Genomic DNA, 16,305 nt, shown 5'->3' with positions numbered 1-16,305 from the left:
ACTAATTCTCAGAGAAAGTGTGTTTGGCGGCTTTGCAGTAGGACGTTTGCTCCATATCAGACTAATTTAGATCGCATGAACACTGTCAAACAAACTTTGTCGAGGACTTGCTGTCAACACATGGACAGCTAACATAAAAACACCATTTCCTTCCTGTTTGTCTCTTACTTTTGTCCTGATCGCTGACATTCTGAATGCTATTATCACTTTGTGGTCCATGGCAAAACCTCTCTGAGCCTGACAGAAATGTTGCTCATATTACAATAAATAATTATAATGCTCACAACACCAGAATCTCACTTCCTCCTCAAACTAATACTACCCTATTCCATTTCATCTATTTGATGTGAAGTTTTCATGTTACTTTTTGTTGCATTCAGGTCAATATTTGACAGCTAAAACTACAGAAATATTTTAGAGCAATCACCTGTGATCAGTATTTCCACTTGGAAACTTTAGTTACACAGTTTGAATTTTACAAAAAAGTTCAAGGAGATACTTTGTTAATTTTTTAAAGTATAATGACAAATTAACAAACTGCAAAGCAATAAATTAAATAAAACAAAGAAAAAAACAAACAAATGAATTCTTAAAAGAAAAAAACAACTTCCTCCAAGCAAAAGCTTAAGATCTTAGGTCTGGTTAGAAACTCATTTGATGGTTCATACTTACAAATAAATGTTTAAGACAAAGCATTTGTTCACAAAGCATTATAGTACATATAAAGGAATATAACAAAATAGCCATTATTTACAAGGGGCAATGATAAAAAGATTTAACATGGCACCAAGTTTGACAAAAACAGAAAGACGCTAAAAAAAAAAAAAAAAAATAATAATAATTTTCACCTCATCCAGGTCAGTTTATATAGACAAGACCATAACTTCTTTGAGAATCAGGACGAGGAAAACAGGAAGCTGCAAACTCAAGCTCCATGGGAACATGAAGACTACAACCTGGTGGCAAGACATCCGCTTCTGCATAAGGAGAGTCCTGGATGGAGGAAAGAGATGTGTAAGTACTGAGACATTTCAGAGCAGTCATATTTAGTCAAATAATAAATACAATACTGACATAAAACAGTGGGAAACAAGTATGAGAAAACAGTCCATACTTACATTAAAATTATTCTGTATTTTCTTTTTTGTTGCTCCAGTACATAATATTTACAACTTTGTAGGCGTGAACCAATTAAATAACAAACCATTTCCAACCTTTTTTTTTTTTTTTTTTTTTTTTTTTTTAGTTTACTGTTAAAAAAAGAAAAGAAATAAAAATTAAGGACTAGTTGAGGGAGTGAATCAACCTGAATTAAGGTCTTTCAAAAAAGACTGAGCAAAATATTGAACATAGTTTTATATAAATTGCAATTGCAGTTTGCACAGCTGTTCTATTCCTTTCGACTCCACTCATCTCATAACCTGCGACAGTAAAAATGTAATGCAAATACTAATTATAAATGGATCCTTTATTCAAACATACTTTTGATATTACAAATTGTCTTCCGTAAAGCACATGTATGCCCTCTAAATAACCAAGTAATTACACCAGTCTATAGTTTTTCCAGAAATAAAAAAAAGAGAAATAACAGCTAACAGGTTTAATTTTTTAGATCCTTTTAAATGTAACATAAATACATATTGTAAAAGTAAATAATATGAGGGATCATTTAATTGCTGAGGCGGAAAAGAACATTAGTGGTATTCACGTGTAGCATTAAGGATGCTGGTCACAGACGGGCAAGCAGCCAGCTCGATTCCCGGCGCACAACGTTGCAATCCTCACTTGGAGCTTGGCTTGCAGTGCCTGGCCTCCTGTCTGTAAATGTGTTAAACCTGCTTTCACTCGCTGTGAATTTGTATAAATAATGTATATACATTTATCCTCAGACTCTAACAAGTGCAGCCTCAGGTGAAAATACTCAGAAATGCATGCTCTGCGCATCCCCGAAGGTGGACATCAGCTCCAAACCAACTAACTCAAAAGATAACCACATAGACAGCAAGAAAGAAAAAACACACACAAATGAATAACTTGCCAAAAGCAACATAAACACACACACACACACACTTTATTTTTGCTCTCTCACACATAGGGTTGTCAGTTTCTAAACAAGTTTTCTTTTCCGTCACACAAACAGCCCCAAGTTGTGTCTACCAATGTTATGTGAAGCTTTTAAACTCTGGAACCACATCACTCGTGTTTACTGAGATGTGTTTGTATGTTTTCCTGCATTGTCAAGCACAGTCAAAGGGAAAGAGACCAAGGGCAAAAGAAAAAATAAAGAAAGAAAAAACAAAGAAAGAAAAAAAAAAAGCAATCTTTTGGAAATGCTCCAAGATTGTAAGAAACTGTGTTTTCACAAAGTGGATGCTGGAATAAATAAGTTTGATATAAAGTCTGAGGCTGGGCCCAAGGCTCAACAGGCCACATGGCAAAACTTGTCTTAGAAGAGAGGATAGAGCGCCACAAAAAATTTTAACTTTCATAGCCCAGTATTAATACTAGATTATTTTCCTTCATTTGTATCAATTTTACAAATAGCTACAATTAGTTTCAGAAAGACTTTTAAATCAACACCCTCCAAGGAGACATGTAAGGGCATTAGAAATTGTTGCATTAAAAAAACACATGCTTGGCCACTACAAGGAAAAAAAGACTGTGTTCAGATTTGCAACAGGCCACAGGCAGTTTGTTTGTCACAGTGAGAAATGACTAATAGTTTTATATTTCCCATTGATATACCAGAAAAAAGAACTTCCACAACCATTTCTAACTAATGTCAGCAGAAAATTTTAAGTCCTTGTTCCAAATAACAAAAAGAATTTAAAATGATTTCTTACATCATCATTTATTAAGATATTCAGTGATGTATAAAATGGTTTGTTAATTATCTGTTTCGAAGTTAAATCTGGAAGAGGCTCACAGGTGAAGAACACAAAGTCTAAAAACAAACAGCACAACTCTTCAGAGAGGCAATTAGCCCACGCTCTAATCACTTACACCAAACAGCAACTGGGGGAACTGATGGTTGACGGCCTGATGGACAAACTTTAAAAATGTAAAGATCAAATTAATAAGCAAGTATTGTGAATGGGAACACTCACAATTATTATGCAAAAGCCTCAGTGTAGCATGCAAAACAAATACACTAAGGTTTGGAGATGGAATGGTTCGAAGGCCGCTGCCGTTTCATTTCAAAGCATGCATTATACATCATTGTGCATAAAGAGGAAGCCTACAGCATTACTGTGTTTTTTTTCACAATGATTATCCTTTATTAGTCATTAAAAAGAGATCGAGAGAGAGAAAGAGAGAGAGAAAAAAAACAACTTTTAAGCACCTGAACCTCGCTGCCAGCATTCCATTAATTGCCTGCACAAAGGGGACAGCCTTTGGAGATTTTTCAATTTTCAAAAAATGAGGAGCATGCATTCAGTCGTGCTCATGTTATACCGGCACTTAAATCCTACCGAGCTCACATAAAAAAAGACTCAAGGTTGCATCTGATTGAAAGCCTCCAACTACAGCCACTTTAGAAATCCATTTAGCGAGCGGGGGGTTAGAACATCTAATTCAAACAGAGTCGCCCTGTTAAAATGGTTGCACTAATGCCTTTTAAACACACTCTTTTCTCCTGTTTTTGCTGAGTTCCATTGTAAGAAAGATGGCAAGACACAAAACTATTTTTGTTAAGACCTTTGACAAATCTGTAGCAGATGATACAATAAACCTTTAGGCAATTAAACTAAATACAAATATAAGAAAACAATTCGTAGTTACATGAAGTAAAGTTTATTTAATGTATTTAGACACTTTGCCTCAGTTAAGAGCCAGGCGAAAGCTCTGTTCTCTTACTTAAAACACTCAGTAGAAAAGTCTTCAATATTAGAAACTCTTTCAAGGCTTTTACCTCCTAAACCTGGATTTGTCTTGTGTCTGGTAGTTTTACTGTAATTTGGGCTACAAACACAGCCTTTCTGAGAGTTACTCTGGGCTTTCTGTGTTTGCTGCATTACAAAATTAATTATTCTAATATAAAGAGATAATATGAAAAGGATTTTTTTTCAGTCTTTAAAACAAAGAAATGTAAAGAAGTGAAACACTTACACTTTTAAGAACACTAGTATCCATTCTGTCATTTTAGTTTTAATTTCATAAAGTTAAAGATAGTGAATATTACAATCAAAAAGCCTGAAAACTTAGACAAACCAGATAGTTTCTAATCTTACAGGACCAACAACAACATTGAAAAACTTGAGAACTGAAGAAACAACAAAAATAGGACCATTACCAATCACAAGTCCACACTGTTTAAATAATGGACATTATAAACCATAAAAATCCTCTGTTAAACTGCAATCCAAATTAAATTACCAATACCATGGATTACAAGCCTTTCTCAAATTAACAAATTATTTAGCTTCTAGTTAGTGCTTGTAATGTGCATCTGAAGTCATGTTTTTATGTGTCCAAAGACAGATGTATTTAGTAAATTGTTACTGCATTTATGTATGCTGATCTATTGGCGAATTAAAAAGCAAATCCTTAAAGCTGGGGTAGGTTATGTTGGGGAGCTAGCAAGATGTGAAAGTGGCACCCTGTCTTGACTCCTCCCCCTCTGATTTTGCTCCTTGCATGATTCAAGGCTTTTTTATTTGCAGCTTTTTCCACCAATAACTTTCTCTTTCTCGGATGTTTAGTGGGAGGAGGCAAACAAACCGAGCTGGGTCGGGAAAATCGTTCCTGCATTTTCTTAGCCACGTTTGCCTTCCGAGTTACTTCTTCATACGTTATATTTTCAGCCTAAATACAATATTTATGTGCAGGGTGTGGCTATCAGGTGTGCGCTGTGGGAGGGGGAGGAGGGGAGCCATGAGAAGAAGCTTATGAAACATAAAAAAAGAAAAATTCAATTTTGACCCAAACGTTTTGATCAGAGTTTTTCCAGATTTACAGTAAACTGAGGGGTCTATATTTCTTATTGTTTATGATTACAAAATGTATAGACTACTATCAGGATGAGGAACCACTTCACCCAGAGTTAAAACAAAACTCTCTTTGCAAGATGATCAACTATAGCTTTAAGAGGCCTGAACTAAACATTGAAAAACTTTTCTTTCATATTTTCAACCCTACATGCCTTTTTATTCATTTCCTTCCTTTTAGCAGTCCAGTATTTTGCCAGGGGCAGCCATAATACAGCAATATGACTCAAATTATTATCACCCACTGATTTAAAGGTATCTAAGAAAAATTTAGAGCAACAGAAAATGAAAGGAAATATACTTACAGAAAATCAGATTTGGCACCTGTTAAAGGGCTATCTGGAACTTATACAGGATAACAGTTAAGTTGATCTATGGAAAATCTTTCAGTTTGATATTAGGAATCTTGGCTTGCTAAACTAGCAATCTATCATTTTTCCTATCCAACTCTACAATAGTTACTAGAAAAGGATCTCATTTTCAAGATTCTTTAAAATTCAAGGTTAAAAGAGGTTTTTAGGTATACTTTCTTCCTATGGGCTGGACCTCAATTGGGTGTTATACCTATGATGTCTCTTTGCAAGATGACCAACTATAGCTTTAACAGGCCTGAACTGAACATTGAAAAACTTTTCTTTCATATTTTCAACCCTACATGCCTTTTTATTCATTTCCAACCATGTCCACAAAACAATAGCCAAGCTCTGAATACCACTGTGTGCTCTTTACCTTCTCAGTACTGGGAACCTTCTATTGTATTTAAAGCTACAAACTTAGAACGTCACATTACCACACAACAACAAAATAAAAATGGCACAGCAGTTGATAGTGGTTAGGTGATTTATACCTTAGTTTGCTCTGTAGGCAAAACCTCTTAATTCTATAACAAAATAGGCCAATTCAACTAATTTGTAATTCAGCCTCTTTATCATTTATCTGTTACAAGTTAATAAATAAACATTTCTGTGCTTGTTTTAAACTATTTCTTCATCCTTACCAAAGATGGAACTTTTAGTGTAGTTGTTCCTCTACCACTCATTTTTGTTTGTCCAGAAGCTACAAAGACTACCGTAAAATGTTAAAATTACTTGTGGCTAGGCTTTCTGAAGGCAGGAATTAGCATCAGGAAAGTGCATTTGTCATCCATGGAAAATACGTTAGTACCTGCTATAAAATAAGGTATTGGGGTGATAACCTGGAAACTATAGTTTTTTAGGAGTTTTTAGGTGTTTCTTCATTGAACTGTGTCAGTTCCTTTATTGTAGCAGTTCAAACTCTGCAGTGTTACAAAAGTCTGAAATAATAGATAAATCTCAATGAGTTATTGACAACAGCAGTACATATTATTTACTTAGAAAGAAAAATCCACAGCATATATATTCACATGCAATCTTATATAAATCAATATTTAAACTAAATAATCAAGGTCAAATTACATTATCTGATTAAGCATAATAATCTAGCTCACTTTGCACCTGGCAGACTTATTCCTCAGATCCGTGCAAGCAAACTAACATGAATGTAACAACAGCCCCACCCTGTGGTGAAAAAAGGCATAGCTTCAGATGTGTCACATGTCGCACATGTGGCGCACGTCCTAAACAAGCGGTGCTCCACTCAGCGCTCTCTGCCAGACATGGATGATAAATTAGCACGGAGAGTACATATCAATGACCTGGCTGTACTTCTTGTTAAATCAGGAACAACTAACTCTACGCGCGTCACTTCTGACACAGCAACATGAACATAGAATGAATGCACATATATACATACAATATGAGCATGTTACATTATCAACTCAGTCTTTAATACAGCCACCCCCAAATGCACATTTGCACTTCAGAAAGGCCAATAGTTCAGTATAGGACCTGAGGGTTCTGGTTAGAATCTTACTCCTCAGATGTGATAACAGGGTAAGGGAACCAGGCGAGCAACATGTCTTGTGTATTGATGTCCATTGATGTTCACATCAGCAGACCTGATGTACCCATCATCACTACGATGCACCTTGATGGCCAAAGATTCCCAAGGTGGCTGTGGTTCCACTAGCATCACGACTGCCACCTCAAGGAGTTCCGGGAGTGAAGAATGCCATTTCTGCCTGGTCTGCAGGCTCTGTAGGTACTTCCTGATGAATCGGTCCCCAAACTGGTCTGCGAGAATCTGTGAGTGCCGCCATAGTTCACGGCTAAGAAGATCTGCTTTTGGAAAGACCACCTGAGGTAGTGAGCTATCAGGCCGCCACATAAGGAGACTGTTTGGGGTCACAGGATCTAAATCTGCGACGTCAGTAGAAACATGAACCAAAGGCATCGATCTCCATACTGGTCAGAAGGTCCAAGTGTACTGCCCTGGTGGTGAGAAACTTAAATATATTTCCCTAATGTTTCTCTTGATGTCTTCCAACATTTAGCATGATGGGCCCAAAGCCATCCATACCAGTCGAATAAAAAGCTTGCTTGTAGGATCTGAGCCTGCCAGCAGGAAGGTCAGCATATTTGCAGATGGCCTCCCGCCCCCGCAGTACCCAGAATGACCTACGCAATTCGCAAGGACACATTCTGGGCTGGAATGATGCAGGTCATTGTCATAAATCTGGATGAGTAGACGTGTAACAGGGTGCGAAGCATCTAAAACAATTGGGTGTACTGTCACCTCATCAAGACCTTCCAGTCGCTGCAGCCGACTGCCTACTCTTATAAGATTATTAGATCCATCTCAGGTGACAAGTTGAGTAAGCAACTTCTAGAGAAGACTTGTTTCCCTCCAACTAGGAGCTTGTACTATTCAGTAAATGACTCTTGTTGAGCCTGTAGCAGAACAACCATCTCTGCTTCTCAATACTCTTCTGCATTGAGTGGAGAAGAGTTCTGCCCATAAAGTACTTGAGCAGTACCATCCAAGAGCTCCTGCCAGGTATTATGCACTTTGTCCCTTAAGCAGGTAACTTTGGGTGAGGTAATGATTACCCCATAGAAGACAGTCTTACGAAGCTCTGATGCCTCCTTGTCAGGCTCAGCACTGGGCTCCTGGGGCCAGGTGTCTGGGCCCTGGAGTAGAAAGGGTGGTCCTTGAGACCATCTATTTGCTTCTTCAAGGTCTTCCAAAGTTTTCCCCCTGGTTAGATCATCAGCTGGATTACTCAGCATGTCAACATAGCGCCAAATACAACCCTCTGTCAACTCCTGGATCTGTGCTACCCTTGCCCCCACAATGACCTTATATTGGCAGGACCGGGGGGGTTGAGCCAGGAGAGAACAGTAGTTGAGTTAGACCAAAGAATGGTCCATGACACATCCAAGGTGAGCTCCTTCTTTAGGATACTCGTTATCTAAGCTGCCACAAGTGCTGCACACAGCTCCAAGTGAGGAATGGACAGGGGACGTTTTGGAGCTATCCTAGAGCATGCAAGGATGAATGCCAGGTGAGCCCTACCTGACGAATCAACTGTCCTCATGTAGGCGACTGCCCCATAAGCCTGCTCAGATGCATCTGCAAAAATATGTATTGCTCGTGTAGAACCTTCATGGTTGACATCTGTAGACAGGTATGTCTGTCAAAATACAAGGAAAGGCAAGAATTGAAGCTGCTCCTCTTAACTGGACCAAGCCTGAAGGAGCTGGGAAGGTAGATTTGGGTCATCCCAACCATGCAGCTTATCCCGCAGCTGCCTGATGATGAGCTTGGCTTGGGTTGTGTAGGGTACAAGGTAACCTAAGCGAATGATGGGCAGTACAGACTCCTTTGGTGCATGTAAAGGTGGCATATCCTTATTACACAGTGATGGTGTGGCATATCTGAGGACTCCATTAACCATTGTATGGTCTGTTTTGGTTTCAAGCATTGCTACAGCCTGCTTGTCCTGCTTTGACCTGGTCACCTCCTTTTCTGGCCTGTGAGGCATCACTTCCACTTTGCAGAGCTTCTCAACATGCTTATACAACTTTTCCAACTGGGGAGGATATGGGGTGAAAAGACACAGAGTGAAATGTGCTAGCCACCTCATGAACTGATTAGGACCTTGCAGAATCCACCCGAGCTTGGTGTGGACTGCTGCTGGGCTACCAGGGGAGCCTAATCGGACTGGCTCAGTAGGGGTTATTAGATGGGGCTGGTCAGACCCAATGAGCAGCAATAGCTTAGCCTCCTCCAAAGCGGGAACCGAAATACCACACAGGTGTTTGAATTTCCTTTGCAGCTGTTCTATAGGATATATGTGTGGTGAGCTAAGTTGAGGTGACTAGCTGTAAATGCTCCATTGATAGTAAAGACTCTCTGAGGCTTAACAACTGAGGAGATGCTGAAAGAATGTCCATTAAGAACCTATCTTGATGGACGGTACGCAGAAGTAGCTTTTCAGGAATGCCTCTCATGCCAAGAGACTTTGATGCAGTAGAAAGTAGCATGGTCCTCTCCCATCCATCATGTAAGAATGCAAAGGTATTCAGGGTGCAATCCTCATACCGTACACGGACCAGAAACACCTTCAACATGACCCAGGTGCCATATCCAGGTAAATCAAGGTAGAGTGACTCAGAGGCTGAACTGGTTAAGCAACTCTCTTGGATAGCTGCTACACTGGTGGTGGTGTCCCTAGGTCTTTTACCTCGTGGATGGCCCGGAGATGTTTCCCCTGACAGAGGTTGCAGAGTTTCTTTAATGTACACTGAGCGGCCTGATGAGATTGTGTGCAACGCCAGCATCACTTGTTGATTTGGATCCATTCCTTTAGCTGTACGCACAGTATCAATAGACGGTTGTTATTGTTGGCTAAAGTGAATCTGCTGGTCCCTTACTGCAAGGTTGCTCAGACCCCCAGGTAGATCCTCATCTGGTTCGGGCCATCGTGGAGGGTCAGGTCACTCCTCCTCGTCACCTTTATCTAGTATTATGCCAGCAGCACCTACGTTCTCTTTCATACCACTGAGTGATGGAGAAAGTCTAGTGTTATACTGGGTGGAAGCCAGCCGTTTCAAGTCTATTCTAAAGGAATGGACCTCTTCAACCAGTGCTTTAATTTCACGTTGCATTCTGTTAAGCTTCTGTATGCTTTCATGAAGCTCCCGTTGTGACTGGAGAAGCCGTGCGTTCTCCTCTCGAATGGTTTGAAGTCCTATGTGAGAAAAGGACCCGGAATACCTATTCTGCAGGTGTGGATGGAGGAATTCTGATGGTAGGTCCCATTCGATATCTCTCCTATGGGGGTAACTCGGGGCTAGCTGAGGAGTCTCACTGTGAGCAGTATTCCCATCAAAACTTCCGGAGAGTGGTTAAGGTAAATAATAATTTAGCTCACTTTGCACCTGGCAGACTTATTCCTCAGATCAAACGAACATGAATGTAACAACAGCACCACCCTGTGGTCAAAAAAGACAGCTTCATGGTCGCACGTGTGGTGCACGTCCTAAACAAGCGGTGCTCCGCTCAGTGCTCTCTGCCAGACGGATGATAAATTAGCATTGAAACTACTTATAAATTAACTGGATGTACTCCTTTCTCGTTATTGACTGAACACTGGGATTATCAAACTTGCTTGAAAACATCCGAAGAACACATATCTTAAACAGTAAAGATGAATTGAGCAGGTATGCTTATTCTTCTTAAATCTGGAACAACTACCTCTATGTATGTCACTTCCTCTATACTGACACAGTAACGTGAACATAGAATGAATGCACAGACATACAATATGAACAAGTTACATTATCAGTTTCAATCTTTAATACATAAGGGGAGAGACAAACACAGTTACGCAAAGCATTTAAAGGCCTTGCAGCGATGGTGCTGCTCAGAGATTGATTGGGTATCGATATGGCAGCAGTAAGATCGATTGGCAACATCTGCACAAGATTGTGGTAGCAGACAGCAGAGAGTTAAACCCTTCATGATAGACTTGCTCCAGCCAATATTGTGCACAGTTATTCTTAAGTGATATCAATATCTGAAGTATTTATTATGTACTTAAATTAATAGACCAGTGACTAGAAAGGCAAAAATATATACCTGGTTTGCAGAAAATGAGTAAACTGAAATCAGACTGCTGACAAAAACAATGACAAAAAAGATGCATAAAGCTGCACTAATTTTGGTACAAAAAGATCAATTCGCATTCATTTTCTATACTGCTAATTCCAATTCAGGATTGAGGGGAAGCTGGAGCACATCCCAGAACTTAGATATCTAAAGCTGCATTCATGCGGCTACGTGCTTGCTGCAAGAATGCAGTGTTAACCACCACATCACCAAGCAGCCAATTTACATTAAGAAAATATTTAATTGCTTTTTAAGACCCTTTTAATTGTCTTTTAACAGTCATTGTCTTTTGGATACTATAGTACAAGTACAAATTAATTCTGTTGATCAGAAAATAAATTTACAAGGTGAAAAATACTACTATAAATTATATTTGTCCCACATTTTTACAGACAGATTGCTGAAAAACAAATCAGACTTCTTTCTTTTTACAAATATTTACTCATTTTGAATATGATGCATGCAACACATTCCAAAAAATGTTGTGGCAGGGGCAATAAAATACACGGAAAGTTGAGGAACGCTTATAAATCACCTGTTAGAAAAATTCCACATGTGAAGAGGTTAATTGGTATAAAATGTATAAAAAGGAGAATCTCCAAAAGGCTCAATCATTTGCAAGCAAAGATAAGGCAAGGTTCACCACTTTGTGAACACCTGCTGAGCAAATAGTTCAGTGGGTTAAAAACACTTCTCAACAAACAATTCCAAAGAATTCAAGGATTGTATCATCTACATCATCAGAAAATCCAAAGAATCTGAAGAAATTGTCTGCACATAAGCAGCAAGAATGAAAACCAATACTGAAAACTTGTGACCTTTGATCCCTACGGTGACACAACATTAAACACATCATTTTGATGAGGAAATTACTGCAGGGGCTCAGGAAGACAGTTTGTTGTGTAAGTTAAAACTAGACTATCATTAAAAATATGTTGTGCATAATGAACCAAAAAATGTGACAGTGAAAAACCCAGACTGTTCAGCACCTTAAGTTGTACATCGGGCAAGAAAGGGAAAATTTTCCACCTAGATACAAGTGGTCCTTAGGTTATGCGATTCTCAACTTCGGTTGCTTCGACTTTATGACACTCATTGAATAATAGTAAATAAAAAAAAAGTAGAGCAAGTTTAGAAGTTACGAGGTTCTGTATAAGCTCTTATGACGCGTGACGCAGAGGCTGACACGATGCCTCAGTGTGTGCATATTTCTTTTATTTTAATTGAAATGTCTATTTCATTCATATGATGTATAATATGTGTATTTAGATAGTCATTCAGTGATTAAGGAGGTATTTAAGGGTAAAAATTTGACTTAAGCGGAATTTCAGAGTATGCTGCGGCGTAGGAACGGAACTCGATCGTAAACAGGACAAGTAAGCCTGAGCCAAATCTAAGAAGCTCTTATTCATTAAAAGTTAATTCTCTTTTGCAGTAAAAAATAATAATAAATAAATTAAAAGAAGCTGACAATTTAACAAGCTGAAGGCAATCAATTCTCCATCCTCTCACAATGATTGGTTAGATACCAGAAAATGTATTGGTTTTGAAGAGTGGGACAAATGTTTGTACTTGTACTTTTTACTTGTATTTTCAGACTTATATTTTTTGACTTGTCCTTTTTTTTCTGACCTGCAGAATTAATACATACTTGTAGATTGGATTTGCACCTGTACTTGTTATTAACCATCCAAATATAAAGAAAGAAGTCACAAAACATAGGTCAATATCCTAGTTCAATATCCTTCCACAAACACAAAATGTAAGCTGACATAAGGTAACTGTGGCTCCACTGTAAAATATTTGTTTTTTAACTCCAAACAGTATGTCTGGCCAACATTTTCAACTTTCTGGGGAAGGACACACCCAAAAACTGACATTCATATCTGATAAAAATGTCAGTTGGAATTTGTTAAAAATGATTAATAATGAATGCTCAAAAGGGCAGGGGAGCGTCTTCAATAAGCCCAGAGAGGAGAACATACTGTCTCATCTCAAAACCGAGGAGCCATCTTAATGACTGTGCTCGGAGACCTGAGGGTCTCAGCTCCTCCCGTTTTCATCAGTTCGCCTATTGGACCCCCTTCGTTAGACCCATCCATGCTCCCAACCACAACATATCGTGCAGAGGGTAACATGAGCTCTTAAATTAAACATTGACAGCAGTGGCAGCTGCCTGTTTTAGGCAAATCAGCAGAAAATGAAACAAACAGGGTGCCTCAGGAAGACCCATGCCTGTGCAACTGAGACGTTTTTGGGGGGTGAGTGGTGGGGTTTCCCGAGTTTTGCGGAAAGCAGAAAAGGCAAATAATGTCACATGGCTGTGTTTGCATAGTGGCTACTACCTTTTTAAGGCATTGAAAGCGGCTCTTAAGTTTTCAATTCTGGCATACTCAAAGAGGGAGACAGACATAGGAAGAGACAAAAACAAAAATAAAGAGAAGAAAAATGGTAAATTAAATTCTCTTCCCTTCCTCAAACCATGTTAGAATTTGACACACACTCATACACATTTCCATACACTAAGAAGAGAGCTTGCCTATCAAGGTGTCTTAAAAAAATGACAGAGGGCTTCACAGCATCCTGCATCCATGGGACTTCGGGGGACGATGACAGCAGATGAGGTAGGGGTGACTATACCCCTCTCCTGACCTGCATTCAGACATAAACAGGAAATTGCCTTCAGGAAGGAAGTCATATCTTTTACAGCTGTGCCCTGTGATGAGGACAGCACAGTGTGAGAGCTGCACTTCCAATATGAGTCGAGATTTACTAAAGATATTTGGAATGAACTAGTCTGTATGACAAACAACCTAAAGGAAAATGACTGACCAGACAAAGTTGGAGCTAATGTTTCTGTTTTGAATAAAAGCTGAGGTCATTGTCTTTTCATGTCACTATTGAAAAGGTCTTTTCCTGCACTCGCCACAGACACACCTTTGTCTTTTTCTTTTCATTCCTGGATCTTGGATGAAGATCAAGGTCTAGGTTTAGTCTCAGGGCTTGTGATCTGTCACAGAACATAAATTTATATAGTGCTTGCATTTCTATGATACTCATCACATCTGCAAGTAGAGGTGGTAAATCAGAAAAGTAGGTTCCACAGACCATAATACACATAAGGACAGAGATCAAAAGGTGTTCTGTATCATGAAAAGATCAATTTTAAACTGTTGAACATAAGCTTTGGCTTTTTTTTTTTTTAGTAGTAATTTAAAAAAAAAAAAAAAAAAATTAATCAGTGCAATACCTGGATGTATCCACATTTACTCTCATACAAAAGAAAAAAAAGAATAAATTCTTGGTTTTCAAAAAGGGTAGTTAAACTGCACTGAGAAGTGGCGGCTGAGGAAGTAAGGAGAAGCAGTCCATAGCCATACGGGAAGTGATTTAATGTCCAAAAAGACATGCACTTGTTTTTGCTCTGTCCTTTTCCTGTTGTGTTCTGATATGGACTTCCTCTCCCTAGTGGGGGTGGATATGGTGTCATCCGTCCATCAATCCCACCCACCTGCACCCACCCATGGCTCACGGAAATGTCCTCACGCTGTTATGCCAGCAATTTTTTTCTTAAAATCTTTGGACATCAGGACAGAAACTCATAGTTGATGTGATTCCAAGAAGGTAAAAGTCAGCGGTGAGTGATCACAAAGACGAAAACAATCATGTTTGGAAATGTTATCTCGTTTCTATTTGAACTTTGCAGTAACTTCTCTATGCACAGTATGTGTGGGCCTGGGCCAGCCAAAGGACTTCACCTCAGACCCGGTAACACCAGGATGATCTCTTCCTGTCTGCCCCTGTATCTCTATGACCAACTCCCTTCCTTCCCGCTAAACACACAGCAATACAGCACAGCATTACATATTTGTTACTGAACATGTTGGTTGGCCAGTACTTTGGTATCCATACCCCTTATTCAAAATCTTATACTAAAATATCTTATTCGCATGACTCCTATGTTTAGTTTTCTTTTTCTTTCTTTTATGTTAGTTAATTACTGCTGATACTCAACTGCTTTGTTTGACATTAGCTATTTTATTAATAGCTAAATAATATATTTCTGACCAAGAGTGCTTGGAATAATAAAAATATTTAGTCACACAAAGTGTTTTTGTAATAATATGGGGGTTAAGAGGTGTTCTTAGGTCTTAAACCTTGGTTTGAGCCCCTGGCATTCAATTGCAATTTGCATTTTCAACAACAGAACATTTGTCAGTAAAGGATTTCCTGGTACATGTATGACTGATAAAAACGCCAGAATTTGGCTAAAAGCGTTGTCAACTTGGCGACTTTAGCCCTTTAGCAAGTATTAGACCTCTCTGGTGACTCTTTTATTTATATTTTTTTTTTAAAAGCAACTAGGAACAAATCTAGCAACTCTTTTACATGTTATTAAAGACTTTCGGAGACAAACATGAAAGCATGTATTGTTTTATTATTCTAAATGGGAGTGGGTCCCGTGACAGGTCCCATACAAAGCACTCACAGACCCTTATCCTTACGCTGCAGAAGTTCTAGCTCCCAGCTACAGGCAGAGAAGGAGATCTCCAGTTGCCACTGGCTGATCCCACCCTGGCTTACATTAATAGGCAGGATAATATTGCCTATTAATAGAGTGTTGATGAAAACATTTAAAAGTTAAAACTATTGTTGACATGGTGTAGACTCTGAATGAGAGAACCTTCAGAACTGTTAAATAAAAAACTTAAACTGATCCTTTAACTTTAGGTCTTTTCAGTTTTGATCAATGATATTTTCTATTTATTTTTCTACTGTTGTCAACTGAACTGAAATTAAAGGATTTTTCCAGACAGAGTTGAGTTGACTTTACAATATTAACGTCTGTGTTAACGTTTGATTTAGTCATCCACTAACATCCATTTAAATAAGAAATGTTGCTCTTTGGGCGAAATGTTGTTATTCGATTAAAATGTGAATCAAATCAATTAATTAAAAAGCCTTGTACTAATTAGATTAATTTTTTAACCATGTCCCACCCCTATTAAATATGGAGCAGAATTTCCTAATCAGATTAAAAAAGTAAAAATTATTATTAATCATTATTGAACCAGATATCCAAACTACAACTTTTAAGAGTTGACATAAAACATTTGTTTTAGCTAGCGACAGTTAAAATTCAGATTAACAATTTTGAAAACATTATCACGTAAAATAATTGTTCATATCACCAGTTTCTGTAGCATTCCAAACAAACTCTAAAACACGACATGACACTTTGGTCATCTGTGCTCCTCTGTTGAGTGATTTGTTACTATCTCAG

At 38.5% G+C, this 16,305-nt stretch overlaps 1 protein-coding gene across 1 annotated transcript in view; it reads right to left on the bottom strand.

Annotated features, from left to right (window-relative positions):
• Window positions 1-858: 858 nt before the first annotated feature.
• Window positions 859-16,305, bottom strand: part of LOC306759855 (adhesion G protein-coupled receptor D2) — a gene marked incomplete at its 3' end in the record, with an annotated part of 87,813 nt that continues 72,366 nt past the window's right edge. The window contains exon 24 of the mRNA XM_079245602.1: window positions 859-993. Within this exon, the coding sequence (XP_079101728.1) occupies window positions 859-993 (135 nt within the window). The remainder of the gene's footprint in view (window positions 994-16,305) is intronic.

The sequence above is a fragment of the Telmatherina bonti genome (genome assembly GCF_933228915.1).
Source record: "Telmatherina bonti genome assembly, chromosome: 8".
Taxonomy (NCBI): Eukaryota; Metazoa; Chordata; class Actinopteri; order Atheriniformes; family Telmatherinidae; genus Telmatherina; species Telmatherina bonti.
The sequence above is the reverse complement of the archived record's forward strand: the minus strand, read 5'-3'. Positions and strand labels throughout refer to the sequence as shown.